Source organism: Coregonus clupeaformis, chromosome 37 (assembly GCF_020615455.1).
Source record: "Coregonus clupeaformis isolate EN_2021a chromosome 37, ASM2061545v1, whole genome shotgun sequence".
Taxonomy (NCBI): Eukaryota; Metazoa; Chordata; class Actinopteri; order Salmoniformes; family Salmonidae; genus Coregonus; species Coregonus clupeaformis.
The window spans coordinates 32,055,059-32,072,558 of NC_059228.1; the positions used below are offsets into that span (position 1 = coordinate 32,055,059).

General features: G+C 43.5%; 1 protein-coding gene across 1 annotated transcript in view; it reads left to right on the forward strand.

Moving 5' to 3' along the window:
* The window catches only part of LOC121580574 (collagen alpha-1(XI) chain-like), a 197,293-nt gene that overhangs the window by 119,503 nt on the left and 60,290 nt on the right, over positions 1 to 17,500 (forward strand). The window contains exons 31-38 of the mRNA XM_041895525.2: positions 6,070 to 6,123; positions 7,999 to 8,043; positions 8,150 to 8,203; positions 8,659 to 8,703; positions 8,856 to 8,909; positions 9,336 to 9,443; positions 11,942 to 12,049; positions 13,433 to 13,522. Of these exons, the coding sequence (XP_041751459.2) occupies positions 6,070 to 6,123; positions 7,999 to 8,043; positions 8,150 to 8,203; positions 8,659 to 8,703; positions 8,856 to 8,909; positions 9,336 to 9,443; positions 11,942 to 12,049; positions 13,433 to 13,522 (558 nt within the window). The remainder of the gene's footprint in view (positions 1 to 6,069; positions 6,124 to 7,998; positions 8,044 to 8,149; positions 8,204 to 8,658; positions 8,704 to 8,855; positions 8,910 to 9,335; positions 9,444 to 11,941; positions 12,050 to 13,432; positions 13,523 to 17,500) is intronic.

The window sequence follows — 17,500 nt, forward strand, 5'->3', positions numbered from 1 at the left end:
ACTCTACCATCTATATCTCTATGTTACTGACTCTACCATCTATCTCTCTATGTTACTGACTCTACCATCTATATCTCTATGTTACTGACTCTACCATCTATATCTCTATGTTACTGAAATATATATATAACACAGGAAAATCACGCTTTTGACTGCGCTGGTCCTGGTACACTGATATTACAGTGATGCTACAGTGATGTTACGGTGATATTATGGTGATGTTACGGTGATGTTACGGTGATGTTACGGTGATATTACGGTGATGTTGTGTAATGAGAAAGGGGAGGGCAGCAGTTGAGAGTTGCATTTAACATTCTGCACCTCTCCCTCTCCCTTCTCCTCCCTCTCCCTTCTCCTCCCTCTCCCTTCTCCTCCCTCTCCCTCTCCCTGCTCCTTCCTCTCCCTTCTCCTCCCTCTCCCTTCTCCCCTCTCTCCCTCTCCCTTCTCCTCCCTCTCCCTTCTCCTCCCTCTCCCTTCTCCTCCCTCTCCCTCTCCCTTCTCCTCCCTCTCCCTTCTCCTCCCTCTCCCTTCTCCTCCCTCTCCCTTCTCCTCCCTCTCCCTCTCCCTTCTCCTCCCTCTCCCTTCTCCTCCCTCTCCCTTCTCCTCCCTCTCCCTCTCCCTTCTCCTCCCTCTCCCTCTCCCTTCTCCTCCCTCTCCCTTCTCCTCCCTCTCCCTTCTCCTCCCTCTCCCTCTCCCTTCTCCTCCCTCTCCCTTCTCCTCCCTCTCCCTTCTCCTCCCTCTCCCTCTCCCTTCTCCTCCCTCTCCCTCTCCCTTCTCCTCCCTCTCCCTCTCCCTTCTCTTCCCTCTCCCTTTTCTTCCCTCTCCCTTCTCCTCCCTCTCCCTTCTCCTCCTTCTCCCTTCTCCTCCCTCTCCCTTCTCCTCCCTCTCCCTCTCCCTTCTCCTCCCTCTCCCCTCTCCTCCCTCTCCCTTCTCCTCCCTCTCCCTCTCCCTTCTCCTCCCTCTCCCTCTCCCTTCTCCTCCTTCTCCCTTCTCCTCCCTCTCCCTTCTCCTCCCTCTCCCTCTCCCTTCTCTTCCCTCTCCCTTTTCTTCCCTCTCCCTTCTCCTCCCTCTCCCTTCTCCTCCTTCTCCCTTCTCCTCCCTCTCCCTTCTCCTCCCTCTCCCTCTCCCTTCTCCTCCCTCTCCCCTTCTCCTCCCTCTCCCTTCTCCTCACTCTCCTTCTCCCTTCTCCTCCCTCTGTAAACTGGTGACTGAGAGTTCAGTTTCTTAGCAGCCTCGCTCTGGCAGTCTCTGTTAACAGCTTTCCCCCAGGGTGAATTCACCAAACTATTTGCTATCGCCCTGCCTGTCTTAACTGTGGTGTAAGTCAGCCTAATCCTATCTCCTCTCCTCCTTCTCCTCCTCTCCTCCTCCTCCTCCTTCTCCTCCTCTCCTTCTCCTCCTCCTCCTCTCCTCCTCTTCTCCTCCTCCTCTCCTCTCCTCCTCTCCTCCTCCTCTCCTCTACTCCTCTCCTCATCCTCTCCTCTACTCCTCCTCCTCCTCCTCCTCCTCTCCTCTACTCCTATCCTCCTCCTCTCCTCCTCCTCCTCCTCCTCCTCCTCCTCCTCTCCCTCCTCTCCTCTCCCTCTCCTTACCAGTAAATAAAACAATTAAGCCACAGAGATCCTTCTCACTGTCTCTCTCCACCTTCCACTGTTTTTCGGTGCTGTCTAATGGAATGGGTTTATTCTACACCAGATAGCACAGTCACAGATGGACATACACATACTGTATGAGAGAGCATGCACATGCAATAACACTTCCGCCATTTCAAGTAGACACTTTGCTATGTGTGCTATGAAGCACATAAACTATAACTTTGTTTCTCTACTTTGTCTGTATTTCCAATGCTGCTTGAAGGGAGGCTACAATGGTAAGCTCCTCTGGATTCCTTCTTTATCCAACATGGTGATTGTCCAATGCCACATTGAGCCTTTAACTTCGTCATTTATTTGACTGTGGTAGTAGCCTGTGATAGCACAACAGCGCAATGTCTGATGTGTATCCAACAGGAGATGGAGTTTTCCCCTCTATTGTCTATTTGCTTTACCCACCCAGTATATCTATTTTGTGTTGGGTTGTCACTAGTTACCACAGCCACCAAGTCGTAATAATGGCTAAACCCTTCCTATTTCTAAAATGTATCTTCTTAAAAATCTGATTTTAAACCTAACCTTAACCACACTGCTAACCTTAAATTAAGACCAAAAAGTGCATTTTTGTTTTCATCAAAACAAAATTTTCGATAGCCAATTTCGACTTTGTGGCTGTGGTAACTAGTGACAACCCCTTATGTTGTTTTTTCCTGTGTGCTAACAAGCTAGCGTCTCATGTTTTGAGCCTGACAGGAGGCTTGAAGAGCAAAGCCTTTTACCATGATTCCCATGTGTCCCTTTATGTTGTCCATCAATAATGACAAACCTCCTGGCATTGACAACTTAGATGGCAATGACCCTCTCCCGAGTGGCGCAGTGGTCTAAGGCACTGCACCGCAGTGCTAGCTGTGCCACTAGAGATCCTGGTTCGTATCCAGGCTCTGTTGTAGCTCTGTTGTAGCCGGCCGCGACCGGGAGACCCATGGGGCGGCGCACAATTGGCCCAGCATCGTCCAGGGTAGGGGAGGGAATGGCCGGCAGGGATGTAGCTCAGTTGGTAGAGGATGGCGTTTGCAACGCCAGGGTTGTGGGTTCGATTCCCATGGGGGGCCAGTATGAAAAAAATAAAAAAATTATGTATGCGCTCACTAACTGTAAGTCCCTCTGGATAAGAGCGTCTGCTAAAAATTACTAACATTTTTTTTAAAATGAAAGCTACGGAGGATGGTAGCTGCCTCTATAGCCACTCCTATCTGTCATATCTTTAATCTGAGCCTAGAGGAAAGTGTTTGTCCTCAGGCCTCGAGGGAAGCAAAAGTCATTCCGCTACCCAAGAGTGGGAAAGCGGCCTTTGCTGGTTTTAACATCAGACCATCAGCTTGCTGTCAGCTCTTAGCAAACTGTTGGAAAAAATTGTGTTTGACCAAATTCAATGCTATTTCTCTGTGAACAAATTAACAACAGACTTTCAGCATGCTTATAGAGAAAGGCACTCAATTGTACTGCACTGACACAAATGATTGATGATTGGCTGAAATAAATTGATAATAAGAAGATTATGGGAGCTGTATTGTTAGACTTCAGTGCAGCCTTTGATATTATTGACCATAACCTGTTGTTAAGAAAACATATTTGTTATGGCTTTTCAACCTCTGCCATATTGTGGATTCAGAGCTATCTATCTAATTTATTTAATGGAAGCTTCTCTAATGTCAAACATGTAAATTGTGGTGTACCACAGGGCAGCTCTCTTGGCCCTCTGCTCTTTTCTAGGTTTACCAATTACATGTGTGTCCATGTATGCTGATGAGTCAACCATATACGCATCAGCAACCACAGCTAATGAAGTCACTAAAACACTTAACAAAGAGTTGCAGTCTGTTTTGGAATGGGTGGCCAGTAATAAACTGAACATCTCTAAAACTAAGAGCATTGTATTTGGTACAAAATATTCCCTAAGCTCTAGACCTCAGCTGAATCTGGTAATGAATGGTGTGGCTGTTGAACAAGTTGAGGAGACTACATTACTTGGTGTTACCTTAGATTGTAAACTGTCATGGTCAAAACATATAGATTCAATGGTTGTAAAGATGGGGAGAGGTCTGTCCGCAATAAATAGTTTTTTTAAATTATTTTTACTCCACACTCCAAAAAGCAAGTCCTGCATGTTCTAGTTATGTCTTATCTTGATTATTGTCCAGTCATGTGGTCGAGTGCTGCAAGGAAAGACCTAGTTAAGCTGCAGCTGGCCCAGAACAGAGCGGCACGTCTTGCTCTTCATTGTAATCAGAGGGCTAATATTAATACTACAGTGCCTTGCAAAATGATTCATCCCCCATGGCGTTTTTCCTATTTTGTTGCATTACAACCTGTAATTTAAATGGATTTTTATTTGGATTTCATGTAATGGACATACACAAAATAGTCCAAATTGGTGAAGTGAAATGAAAAAAATTAACTTGTTTCAAAAAATTATAAAAAATAAATAACGGAAAAGTGGTGCGTGCATATGTATTGACCCTCTTTGCTATGAAGCCCCTAAATAAGATCTGGTGCAACCAATTACCTTCAAAAGTCACATAATTAGTTAAATAAAGTCCACCTGTGTGCAATCTAAGTGTCACATGATCTGTCACATGATCTCAGTATATATACACCTGTTCTGAAAGGCCCCAGAGTCTGCAACACCACTAAGCAAGGGGCACCACCAAGTAAGCGGCACCATGAAGACCGAGGAGCTCTCCAAACAGGTCAGGGACAAAGTTGTGGAGAACTACAGATCAGGGTTGGGTTATAAAAAAATATCAGAAATTTTGAACACCCCACGGAGCACCATTAAATCCATTATTAATAAATGGAAAGAATATGTCACCCCTACAAACCTGCCAAGAGAGGGCCGCCCACCAAAACTCACGGACCAGGCAAGGAGGGCATTAATCAGAGAGGCAACAAAGAGACCAAAGATAACCCTGAAGGTGCTGCAAAGCTCCACAGCGGAGATTGGAGTATCTGTCCATTGGACCACTTTAAGCTGTACACTCCACAGAGCTGGGCTTTGCGGAAGAGTGGCCAGAAAAAAGCCAAGAAGTGATGCAGTCACAAGAAAAAAATAAGCAAACACGTTTGGTGTTCACCAAAAGGCATGTGGGAGACTCCCCAAACATATGGAAGAAGGTACTCTGGTCAGAAGAGACTAAAATTGAGCTTTTTGGTCATCAATGAAAACGCTATGTCTGGCGCAAACCCAACACCTCTCATCACCCCGAGAACACCATCCCCACGGTGAAGCATGGTGGTGGCAGCATCATGCTGTGGGGATGTTTTTCATCGGCAGGGACTGGGAAACTAGTCAGAATTGAAGGAATGATGGATGGCGCTAAATACAGGGACATTCTTCCAGAGATTTGAGACTGGGACGGAGGTTCACCTTCCAGCAGGACAATGACCCTAAGCATACTGCTAAAGCAACACTTGAGTGGTTTAAGGGGAAACATTTAAATGTCTTGGAATGGCCTAGTTAAAGCACAGACCTCAATCCAATTGAGAATCTGTGGTATGACTTAAAGATTGCTGTACACCAGCGGAACCCATACAACTTGAAGGAGCTGGAGCTGGTTTGCCTTGAAGAATGTGCAAAAATCCCAGTGGCTAGATGTGCCAATTTTATAGAGACATACCCCAAGAGACTTGCAGCTGTAATTGCTGCAAAAGGTGGCTCTACAAAGTATTGACTTTGGGGGGGTGAATAGTTATGCACGCTCAAGTTTTCTGTATTTTTTGTCTTATTTCTTGTTTGTTTCACAATAAAAATGATTTTGCATCTTCAAAGTGGTAGGCATGTTGTGTAAATCAAATGATACAAACCCCCCAAAAAATCCATTTTAATTCCAGGTTGTAAGGCAACAAAATATGAAAATGCCAAGGGGGGTGAATACTTTCGCAAGCCACTGTATGTATGCCAGTCTAAGAGTTGAGGAAAGACTGACTGATTCATTTCTTGTTTTTATAAGAATTCCAACTTGTTTGCATAGTCAACTTACACACAGCACTGACACACACACACTTGCCCCACCAGACATGCCACCAGGGGTCTTTTCACAGTCCCCAGGTCCAGAACAAATTAAAGGAAACTTACAGTATTGTACAGAGCCATGAACAAACTCATATAGTGTTAGTGAACGGCAAACCTGGTTTAAAAAAACAAATAAAGCAACACCTCACGGCACAACGCCTCTCCCCCATGTGGCCTACTTGTTGTGTGTATGTACTGACGTGTATGTGTAGCTGATAAATGCAGACACACACACATGCACGTTAATGTTTTTAAATGTGTCAAAAGTCTAATGGGGATCCTAATAAATCAAATCAAATATTCTCTATGGGACCTGGATGGAAAGGACGGAGGCTACATGAGACGCATAGCACCTCTTCTTATCAGCTCTTCCACTCAACTAACAATCTCTCTGTCCGTTCACAGGGCTCCAATGGCTTCCCTGGGTTCCCCGGCTCCAACGGAGAGAAAGGGGGACGGGTGAGGCACTTTAGATTACTACTTGACTTATTAACTTATTTTCAAAGACTTCTATGGTGCTCTGGAGTATCACTATTCACCCTCGATGACACCAGTCTGAATCTGGAGAATTACTATATCTCTCTTCACCCTCTGAATCTGTCTGAAGAACTCTTGTGGAGCTATAGTCCTTAACCTCCAAGTAGAGTCTAGAAGAACTACTGTCAAAGTAAAATAGGACAGTAGAGTCATGAACTAATGTCAAAATGGAGGAAGTGGAGGGGTGGAGGGTGTGGTGGGGAAGTGGAGGGTGAGGTGGGGAAGTGGAGGGTGAGGTGGGGAAGTGGAGGGTGAGGTGGGGAAGTGGAGGGTGAGGTGGGTTAGTGGAGGGTGAGGTGGGGAAGTGGAGGGTGAGGTAGGGAAGTGGAGGTTGAGGTGGGGAAGTGGAGGGTGAGGTAGGGAAGTGGAGGGTGAGTTGGGGAAGTGGAGGGTGAGGTGGGGAAGTGGAGGGTGAGGTGGGGAAGTGGAGGGTGAGGTGGGGAAGTGGAGGGTGAGGTGGGGAAGTGGAGGGTGAGGTAGGGAAGTGGAGGTTGAGGTGGGGAAGTGGAGGGTGAGGTGGGGAAGTAGAGGGTGAGGTAGGGAAGTGGAGGGTGAGGTGGGGAAGTGGAGGGTGAGGTGGGGGAAGTGGAGGGTGAGGTGGGGAAGTGGAGGGTGAGGTGGGTTAGTGGAGGGTGAGGTGGGGAAGTGGAGGGTGAGGTGGGGAAGTGGAGGGTGAGGTAGGGAAGTGGAGGTTGAGGTGGGGAAGTGGAGGGTGAGGTAGGGAAGTGGAGGGTGAGTTGGGTAAGTGGAGGGTGAGGTGGGGAAGTGGAGGGTGAGTTGGGGAAGTGGAGGGTGAGGTGGGGAAGTGGAGGGTGAGGTGGGGGAAGTGGAGGGTGGAGGGTGAGGTAGGGGAAGTGGAGGGGTGGAGGGTGAGGTAGGGAAGTGGAGGGTGAGGTGGGGAAGTGGAGGGTGAGTTGGGGAAGTGGAGGGTGAGGTGGGGAAGTGGAGGGTGAGGTGGGGAAGTGGAGGGGTGGAGGGTGAGGTAGGGAAGTGGAGGGGTGGAGGGTGAGGTAGGGAAGTGGAGGGTGAGGTGAGGAAGTGGAGGGTGAGGTAGGGAAGTGGAGGGTGAGGTGGGGAAGTGGAGGGTGAGGTGGGGAAGTGGAGGGTAAGGTAGGGAAGTGGAGGGTGAGTTGGGGAAGTGGAGGGGTGGAGGGTGAGGTGAGGTGAGGTGGGGAAGGGGGGTGGAAGAGAGGAGAAGAGAGGAGAAGAGAGGGAGGCTTTGGAGGCATTGCTGAAACAAGCTCCTTCCCTCTCAAACAGACAGTGAAGAGTGAGGAGTAGACACCTAGCTTGCGTACCAAATGGCACCCTATTCCCTATGTAGTGCTCTACTTTTGAGTGTGCTACAGTATATTAGAGCACTATATAGGGAATAGGGTGTAATTTGGGACACCTCAGGAGCCAATATGCCAGAGCTGACAGGCAGGTCTCTGAGTAATGTCGGTATCTACTTACCGCTCGCTCTAATTTTATTATTTATTTCTCTAAAAGATATTCCGGATAGTTCTAGCTCACTCAGACTCTAAGCCCACAGAGTAGCGGAGGAGTCTGTCTTCATCTGAGCTGTAGAACGGTTGAATTACTTCAGAGTTAAGACTTTCTTGGAGGCCTAAACTTCTTCTGTGTGAATACATTAATCTATAATTACTGTTTGCAAAGGTTTTCTGTCAAGATTTAACTATATAATTACGCCGTCTAACTGTTTGCTTTCTGTGACAGTATAACGTTAGAATGTTTGTGCTTTGAACCCCCAGTCTCATGAATAAAGATGCTTGTGTGGTTGTGTGTGTTTTGCAGGGTATCGCTGGTAAATCCGGACCCAGGGGACAACGTGGCCCAACGGTAGTTACCTGAAAACTCATCTATCAGTCAATTCACAGTATATTTTCTCTAACTCACACTTTCTCTGAGTTGCTAGATGATGGTCTTCTCTGTGTTCTGTATCTAGGGTCCCCGTGGTGGAAGAGGTGCCAGAGGACCAACCGGAAAGCCAGGTGCTAAGGTAAGTTACATCTGTCTCTAATTCAAGTATCATATTTTAATCATCAACTTTTAAAGCTGGCTTTAAAACCCACTTCTACAGACTATCATTCTCATAGTCCTAGTCCCAATTTGGGTTGTATTTTACCATCTATTTTACCTGCTATGATTCTAAATGTATCTTGTTTTTATTATATTATTGTTTGTAAGTAGAGCTTTGAGATAACTCTGGAATGAAAAGTTATATACAAATGTAATGTATTATGATTATTGTTATTATTATGATTATTATCTCTTTTAGTTTACACACAAAATGTATTTCCATATCACCTGTTGTCACTCTACATAATACAATACAGTACCAATGCCTCTGACCTCTGACCTCTGACCTTTGACTGTGTCTGTCTGTGGTGTGTTCATGACTAACCTTCACACACTGTCTCTGTATCTGACTGTCTCTGTCTGCTGCCTCCACAGGGAACATCAGGTAATGACGGGCCTCCGGGTGGACCAGGAGAGAGAGTGAGTTCTAGTCTGCTGTTCTATTGATTTTTTTTTTCTCCTGTCAATCCTTATAATAAAAAGGGCATTGTCTTTCAACAATTTCCTCATGAGATGGAGGCACGTGATGAGGGTTATGATTTTCTGAAGTTCATCTTCTTCTTCTATCTCAGGGACCCCAAGGACCCCAGGGGCCAGTCGGCTTCCCAGGACCAAAGGGCCCTAACGTAAGTACCCTTCCCAGGACCTAAGGGTCCTAAAGTAAGTACCCTTCCCAGGACGTAAGGGCCCTAACATAAGTACCCTTCCCAGGACCAAAGGGCCCTAACATAAGTACCCTTCCCAGGACCTAAGGGCCCTAACGTAAGTACCCTTCCCAGGACCTAAGGGCCCTAAAGTAAGTACCCTTCCCAGGACCTAAGGGCCCTAACATAAGTACCCTTCCCAGGACCTAAGGGCCCTAAAGTAAGTACCCTTCCCAGGACCTAAGGGCCCTAAAGTAAGTACCCTTCCCAGGACCTAAGGGCCCTAACGTAAGTACCCTCCCCTCTCCTTTACAATTGTTGATGGTACAGGTACATAGTATATGGTTATCATTCTATTTCAGCCATGTGGTCCCTATTAACTTAACCTGTCCACCTCATCTCCCACAGGGGCCCCCTGGTAAGGACGGACTTCCTGGTCACCCTGGACAGAGAGGAGAGACAGGTTTCCAGGGAAAGACTGGCCCCCCTGGGCCTGGAGGTGTTGTAGGACCTCAGGTAAGGTTCAAACATGGCCGCTAATAAGCATAAACATGAAACAGGGGTCTTCTGGAGCTCAGTTGGTAGAGCATGGTGCTTGCAATGCCAAGATAGTGGGTTTGTTTCCTGGGACCACCCACACGTACAAAATGTATGCACACATGACTATAAGTCACTTTGAATAAAAGTGTCTGCTAAATTATTTTAGTCATTTAGCAGACGCCCTTATCCAGAGCAACTTACAGTAGTGGGTGTATTATATTATACAAATATTTTTTTGTACTGGTCCCCCGTGGGAATTGAACCTACAACCCTGGTAATGCAAGCTCTACCAACTGAGCCACACGGGACATATGATATGCTTTACTGTGATACAGTTTGTAGTGAGGGATTCTTGAAAGTCAGGACAATCCTTGTTAAGCAGGGACATTTTATTTTTATAGTAAAAATAATAATTTGTTGCATTATTTGAGCTTAAAAATTACATTTAGGGGAATTTTATAAGGGAAAATATCTGTGTTTGGAATTTTTTTAATACTTTCAACATTATTAATTTCCATGTCGGCTCAATGTCTGGAAATGCCCTTGTCCGGGAACAAAGGATTCCAATTTCAAACTCTCCAAAAAAAGTGCTTACAATTCTTAAAACTGGCAATAATTAATATTACCTGAAATATTCACTGCTTTATAAATCACTGCTAGGCAAATCCCCGCCTTATCTTAGCTCATTGGTCACCATAGCAACACCCACCCGTAGTCTGCGCTCCAGCGGGTATATCTCACTGGTCATCCCCAAAGCCAACACCTCCTTTGGCCGCAATTCCTTCCAGTTCTCTGCTGCCAATGACTGGAACAAATTGCAAAAATCTCTGAAGCTGGAGACACTTATCTCCCTCACTAACTTTAAGCATCAGTTGTCAGAGCACCTTACCGATCACTGTACCTGTACACAGCCCATCTGAAATTAGCCCGCCCAACTACCTCATCCCTATATTGTTATTTATTTTGCTCATTTGTACCCCAGTATCTCTATTTGCACATCATCTCTTGCACATCTATCATTCCAGTGTTAATACTAATTGTAATTATTTTGCACTATAGCCTATTTTATTGCCTTACCTCCATAACTTGCTAAATTTGCACACACTGTATATATATGTATTTCTGTTGTATTTTTTGACTTTGTTTTGTTTTACCCCATATGTAACTCTGTGTTGTTGTTTTTATCGCACTGCTTTGCTTTATCTTGGCCAGGTCGCAGTTGTAAATGAGAACTTGTTCTCAACTGGTTTACCTGGTTAAATAAAGGTGAAAAAAAAATAAAAAAAAAAAAAATATTATCTTATATAGTTTCTTGCAATAGCACTCTGTGACTTTAAATAATATCTATCTTAAAACTGTGATTCCTAAAAGATGTGTTCGGAGATTTGGTCAACTCCGTCAGATTTGTCTAAAATTAATCAGGAATGAGCAGGGTCAGCTATACCATAAGGACCCCTTATTCATGCACTCATTACATGTGGTGCAACAAGACCACTCATGATCTGGAAAGTTCTCTACTTTTGATAGATTTAAGTAAACAATATTGGAATCACCATGGTTACAACCGTAAACTGTCAACTCCGTCTGCCTGATAGATTAAAATAGAATATGAATATGTACAATTTAATTTGTTTTTAGAGTCATAAAACAACTGAGGAAAAACTCAATTGCTACTGTGTATAACACTTGAATGAAGAAGAAAAATGAAATGTTCATCAACTACGTCAGATTTTTTGTCTAACGTCAACTCCATCAGGGTGCTGAAAGTTCTAATAGAATGGTTATGTTTTTATTGGGGATTTTCAAATGAATTATTTTCCATATTTTACAAATGCTTGTATTTACCTTTTATTTTTTAGAGGCAAAAATATGTCTGTTTTGAGTATCTTTTTGTCAACTCTGTCAGTGTCTTGTCGATTACTTGTCAATATTCAGAAAATATATTTGAATCATTGTTCTGCAACATATGCTTAAACTATTGATATATTTGAATGTTCTAAACCTAAGTGATCATGTTTGCTTTATGAATGTTGTTTTATGTTCTAAATCTAGAAAAACATGCCAAAATGCTAACAAAATTAGCCCTGGAGCATTTAATAATAGTGCTATAAAACAAAACATAAATAAGTTTGGAGATTTTGTATTAAAGTATGAAAAATGGATAAGAACGTCTGCTAAATGACTAAAATGTAAAATGTAAATGTATTACATATTTGAATAATCTAATGTTAGAATTAAATAATCAAGGCCTTTAAACACTTGTTGGACAATGATTGTAAAAATGAAATTACATTTTACATTTTAGTCATTTAGTCAAGCACCATGCTCTACCAACTGAGGCTATGCCTTTTACGGCGTCTGACAGAAATCCAGTTAGTTGCATTTTATGATTCTTTTACATACGTGAGATTTGTCCCGTCTTTCAACAAACCCTGCGGGTTTGACCAACCGCTGGTGTTTTGTCTGTCTGACAGGGACCAACAGGAGAGACCGGCGGCATCGGAGAGAGAGGACACCCTGGCTCCCCTGGGCCCCCTGGAGAGCAAGGCTTACCCGGAGCTGCTGGGAAAGAAGGAGGAAAGGTAAACAGTGTTCTCACCCGGCCAAAGCACAAGACCAGGGCAAGAACATACCCTTTCGTATTAAATGGGGGGGAAATGGTTAAAAACACACAAACTGGGCTTTGTCTGTCTATTGAAATGCCAGAATAGGACCATCAACAACACTTACCGTTGTCATGGACAACCTAATAGCACTTACAGGTATCTAACAAATGACCCCAATTGACTAAATCCTGAGAATAAATCTCTTGAAAATAGCAACAGTAAGTTGGCTTCTAAAATCCACTTGAAGACGATGATTATTAGATTGACATTCAAAGTGTGAATGTGGAGTAGGTGGAACAGACTCTTAGGATCTCATCTTTGAGAGAGAGAGAGAGAGAGAGAGAGAGAGAGAGAGAGAGAGAGAGAGAGAGAGAGAGAGAGAGAGAGAGAGAGAGAGACAGAGAGACGAAGATTGCATGACTGCTGCAGCACTCAGTACAGTAAACCTAACCTCTATGATTTAAGCTGAGAGCAAATAAAGAAAGGAACAGTAATGCGGCGTCCTCTTAACTTGATTATCTTGGCCCAGGAATATAACAGAGAGAGACTGGGGTGGTTTGGTGGAGTGAGGGAGATAGGTAGAAAAGTGGTGCCACTCCAATTAACCGTCACTGGTCTAATATTCTGTACTCTAATTGAATTTCCATTTGAGTCACTTAGCAGACGCTCTTATCCAGAGCCACTACAGTAGTGAGTCATTTAGCAGACGCTCTTATCCAGAGTCACTACAGTAGTGAGTCATTTAGCAGACGCTCTTATCCAGAGTCACTACAGTAGTGAGTCATTTAGCAGACACTCTAATCCAGAGTCACTACAGTAGTGAGTCATTTAGCAGACGCTCTTATCCAGAGTCACTACAGTAGTGAGTCATTTAGCAGACGCTCTTATCCAGAGCCACTACAGTAGTGAGTCATTTAGCAGACGCTCTTATCCAGAGTCACTACAGTAGTGAGTCATTTAGCAGACGCTCTTATCCAGAGTCACTACAGTAGTGAGTCATTTAGCAGACGCTCTTATCCAGAGTCACTACAGTAGTGAGTCATTTAGCAGACGCTCTTATCCAGAGTCACTACAGTAGTGAGTCATTTAGCAGACGCTCTTATCCAGAGTCTTACAGTAGTGAGTCATTTAGCAGACGCTCTAATCCAGAGCAATTTACAAATGGATTCAGACTTTACAATCATTCCATGTTGCTTATCAAGATAATTTGTCTGTTGTTACTAATACCAATGCAGATACAGTAGAATACATACAGACAGGAAAATTAGTTAATATTGGTTAATATTCACCTACAGCAATTGACAGACTATGTATTTCATGATTGTATTCTGTCTCAACTTGCACTCCTCTCTCCTCCAGGGTGACCCAGGTCCTATGGGTACATCTGGAAAGGTTGGCCCAGCCGGGCTCAGGGGCTTCCTAGGACAGAGAGGTCTTCCTGGGGCTAACGTAAGACAGAGCTCCCATCTACCTCCAGACAACACTTTCCACAGATACACCCAGCTCCAAGCTGCTATCACATACACACACACACACACACGCGCACACACACGCGCACACTGCTCCTCATTGGAGATATAGGAGGGATATCATTATGGCCGTCTCTGGGCTACAGTAGTGGGTTAGAGTAGGTGTTTAGTCCTAGAGAGAGAGAGAGAGAGAACCAGTGAAGAACAAACACCATTGTAAATACAACCCATATTTATGTTGATTTATTTTCCCATTTGTACTTTAACTATTTGCACATTGTTACAACACTGTATATATACATAATATGACATTTGAAATGTCTTTATTCTTTTGAAACTTCTGAGTGTGATGTTTACTGTTAATATTTATTGTTTATATCACTTTTGTTTACTATCTACTTCACTTGCTTTGGCAATGTTAACATATGTTTCCCATGCCAATAAAGCCCTTAAATTGAAATTGAATTGAGAGAAGGTGTTTAACCCTAGAGAGAGAGAGAGAGAGAGAGAGAGAGAGAGAGAGAGAGAGAGAGAGAGAGAGAGAGAGAGTACAGCAAAATCACAGTCTACTTGAACAGAGCAATACTCAGTCATGAGGCATCAAAGCCAAAGGAACTGAATAATATTAAGAAATGCTATAGATGGAAGGAAGGTAGTGTAGAAACCTACCAAAAAACGATTAGGCAACAACAAATTCAATCCCTTTTAGACAACTTCCTGGACAAAACGTTTCACTGTAATAGTGAAGGTGTAAACTTGGCAGTAGAAAACCTATACAGTATATTTGACCTCTCAGCTTCCCTATCAAATCTACAAATGTCAAGCTGAAAACCTAAGAAAATTACCAACAATGACAAATGGTTTGATGAAGAATATAAAAACCTAAGAAAGAAATTGAGGAACATATCCAACCAAAAACATAGAGACCCAGAAAACCTGAGCCTACGCCTTCACTATGGTGAATCACTAAAACAATACAGAAATACACTACGGAAAAAGAAGGAACAGCATGTCAGAAATCAGCTCAATGCAATTGAAGAATCCATAGACTCTAACCACTTTGGAAAACACTAAACAAACAACAACACGAAGAGTTATCTATCCAAAACTGAGATGTATGGGTAAACCACTTCTCCAATCTTTTTGGCCCTATAACAAAGAACAAACAGCAAAAAAATATACATGATCAAATACAAATCTTAGACTCAACTATTAAAGACAACCAGAACCCACTGGATTCTCCAATTACATTGAATGAACTACAGGACAACATACAAACCCTCTAACCCAAAAAGGCTTGTGGTGTTGATGGTATCCTCAATGAAATGATAAAATATATAGACCACAAATTCCAATTGGCTATACTTAAACTATTTAACATCATCCTTAGCTCTGGCATCTTCCCCAATATTTGGAACCAAGGACTGATCACCCCAATCCACAAAAGTGGAGACAAATTTGACCCCAATAACTACCGTGGGATATGCGTCAACAGCAACCTTTGGAAAATCCTCTGCATTATCATTAACAGCAGACTCGTACATTTCCTCAGTGAAAACAATGTAATTAGCAAATGTCAAATTGGCTTTTTACCAAATTACCGTACGACAGACTACGTATTCACCCTGCACACCCTAATTTACAAAGAAAGAAACCAAAACAAAGGCAAAGTCTTTGTTGATTTCAAAAAAAGCTTTTGACTCAATTTAGCATTTGACTATACACATTGATGGAAAGCGGTGTTGGGGGAAAAACATACAACATTATAAAATCTATGTACACAAACAACAAGTGTGCGGTTAAAATTGGCAAAAAACACACACATTTCTTTCCACAGGGCCGTGGGGTGAGACAGGGATGCAGTTTAAGCCCCACCCTCTTCAACATATATATCAACGAATTGGCGAGGGCACTAGAACAGTCTGCAGCACCCGGCCTAAGAATCTGAAGTAAAATGTCTACTGTTTACTGACGATCTGGTGCTTCTGTCACCAACCAAGGAGGGCCTACAGCAGCACCTAGATCTTCTGCACAGATTCTGTCAGACCTGGGCCCTGACAGTAAAACTCAGTAAGACAAAAATAATGGTGTTCCAAAAAAGGTCCAGTTGCCAGGACCACAAATACAAATTCCATCTAGACACCGTTGCCCTAGAGCACACAAAAAACTATACGTACCTCGGCCTAAACATCAGCACCACAGGTAACTTCCACAATGCTGTGAACGTTCGGAGAGACAAGGCAAGAAGGGCCTTCTATCCAGCAAAAGGATCATAAAATTCGACATACATATTACGATCTTTCAAAAAATACTTGAATCAGTTATAGAACCCATTGCCCTTTATGGTTGTGAGGTCTGGGGTCCGCTCACCAACCAAAATGGGACGAACACCAAATTGAGACTCTGCATGCAGAATTCTGCAACAATATCCTCTGTGTACAACGTAAAACTCAAAATAATGCATACAGAGCAGAATTAGGCCGATACCCGCTAATTATCAAAATCCAGAAAATAGCCGTTAAATTCTATTTATAACTACTTAAAAGGAAGCGACTCTCAAACCTTCCAAAACAAAGCCATCACCTACAGAGAGTTGAACCTGGAGAAGAGTCCCCTAAGCCAGCTGGTCCTGGGGCTCTGTTCACAAACACAAACAGACCCCACAGAGCCACAGGACAACAACACAATTAGACCCAACCAAATAATGAGAAAACAAAAAGATAATTACTTGACACATTGGAAAGAATTAACAAAAAAACAGAGCAAACTAGAATGCTATGTGGCCCTAAACAGAGAGTACACAGTGGCAGAATACCTGACCACTGTGACTGACCCAAACTTAAGGAAAGCTTTGACTATGTACAGACTCAGTGAGCATAGCCTTGCTATTGAGAAAGGCCGCCGTAGGCAGACCTGGCTCTCAACAGAAGACAGGCTATGTGCACACTGTCCACAAAATGAGGTGGAAACTGAACTGCACTTCCTAACCTCCTGCCAAATGTATGACCATATTAGAGACACATATTTCCCTCAGATTACACAGACCCACAAAGAATTCCAAAACAAATCCAATTTTGATAAAAAAGGTTAACCAGTGAAGAACAAACACCATATTTATGTTTATTTATTTTCCCTTTTGTACTATGTGCACATTGTTACAACACTGTATGTAGCCATAATATGAAATGTCTTTATTCCTTTGAAACGTTTGTGAGTGTAATGTTTACTGTTCATTTTTTATTGTTTATTTCACTTTTGTTTATTATCTATTTCACTTGCTTTGGCAATGTTAACATATGTTTCCCATGCCAATAAAACCCTTAAATTGAAATGTAAATTGAATTGGAAGAGAGAGAGAGAGAGAGAGAGAAGGTGTTTAGTAACTGACTGGGGGTATGGTTAGCAGACTCTAGTTTTCATAGCTCATTAAACTACCAGAGTACACACCTGAGACCTATTACCTAGGTTCAACACACACACACACGTACAGACACACACACACACTACACACACACACAAACACACTACACACACACACACACGCACTACACACTCCTCTCCTCCTCCCAGTTTTAGTGAGAGTGATATATTGGCCAATAAATAACTTTTGGTGCCCAGTTGAGAGCGGTTCTTCCAGGATCATAATACACTGTGGTAGACTGTGGCAGACACACACACACACACACATACACACACACACACACACACACACACACACACACACACACACACACACACACACACATACACACAAACACACACACTATGGGGTGGCAGACTAGAGATACACACACACACACACTGTGGCAGAGTGGAGATGAGGGCAGTGTTTTGCTTGGCATATGGCACCTCTGCCACCATAAGAATGGCTGGGAGTTATGACGCTGTTTTTATCTGCTAGATAGATGGTTGAGCCTTCAGAGCCTTGCTCTCTCTCTCTCACACACACACACACACA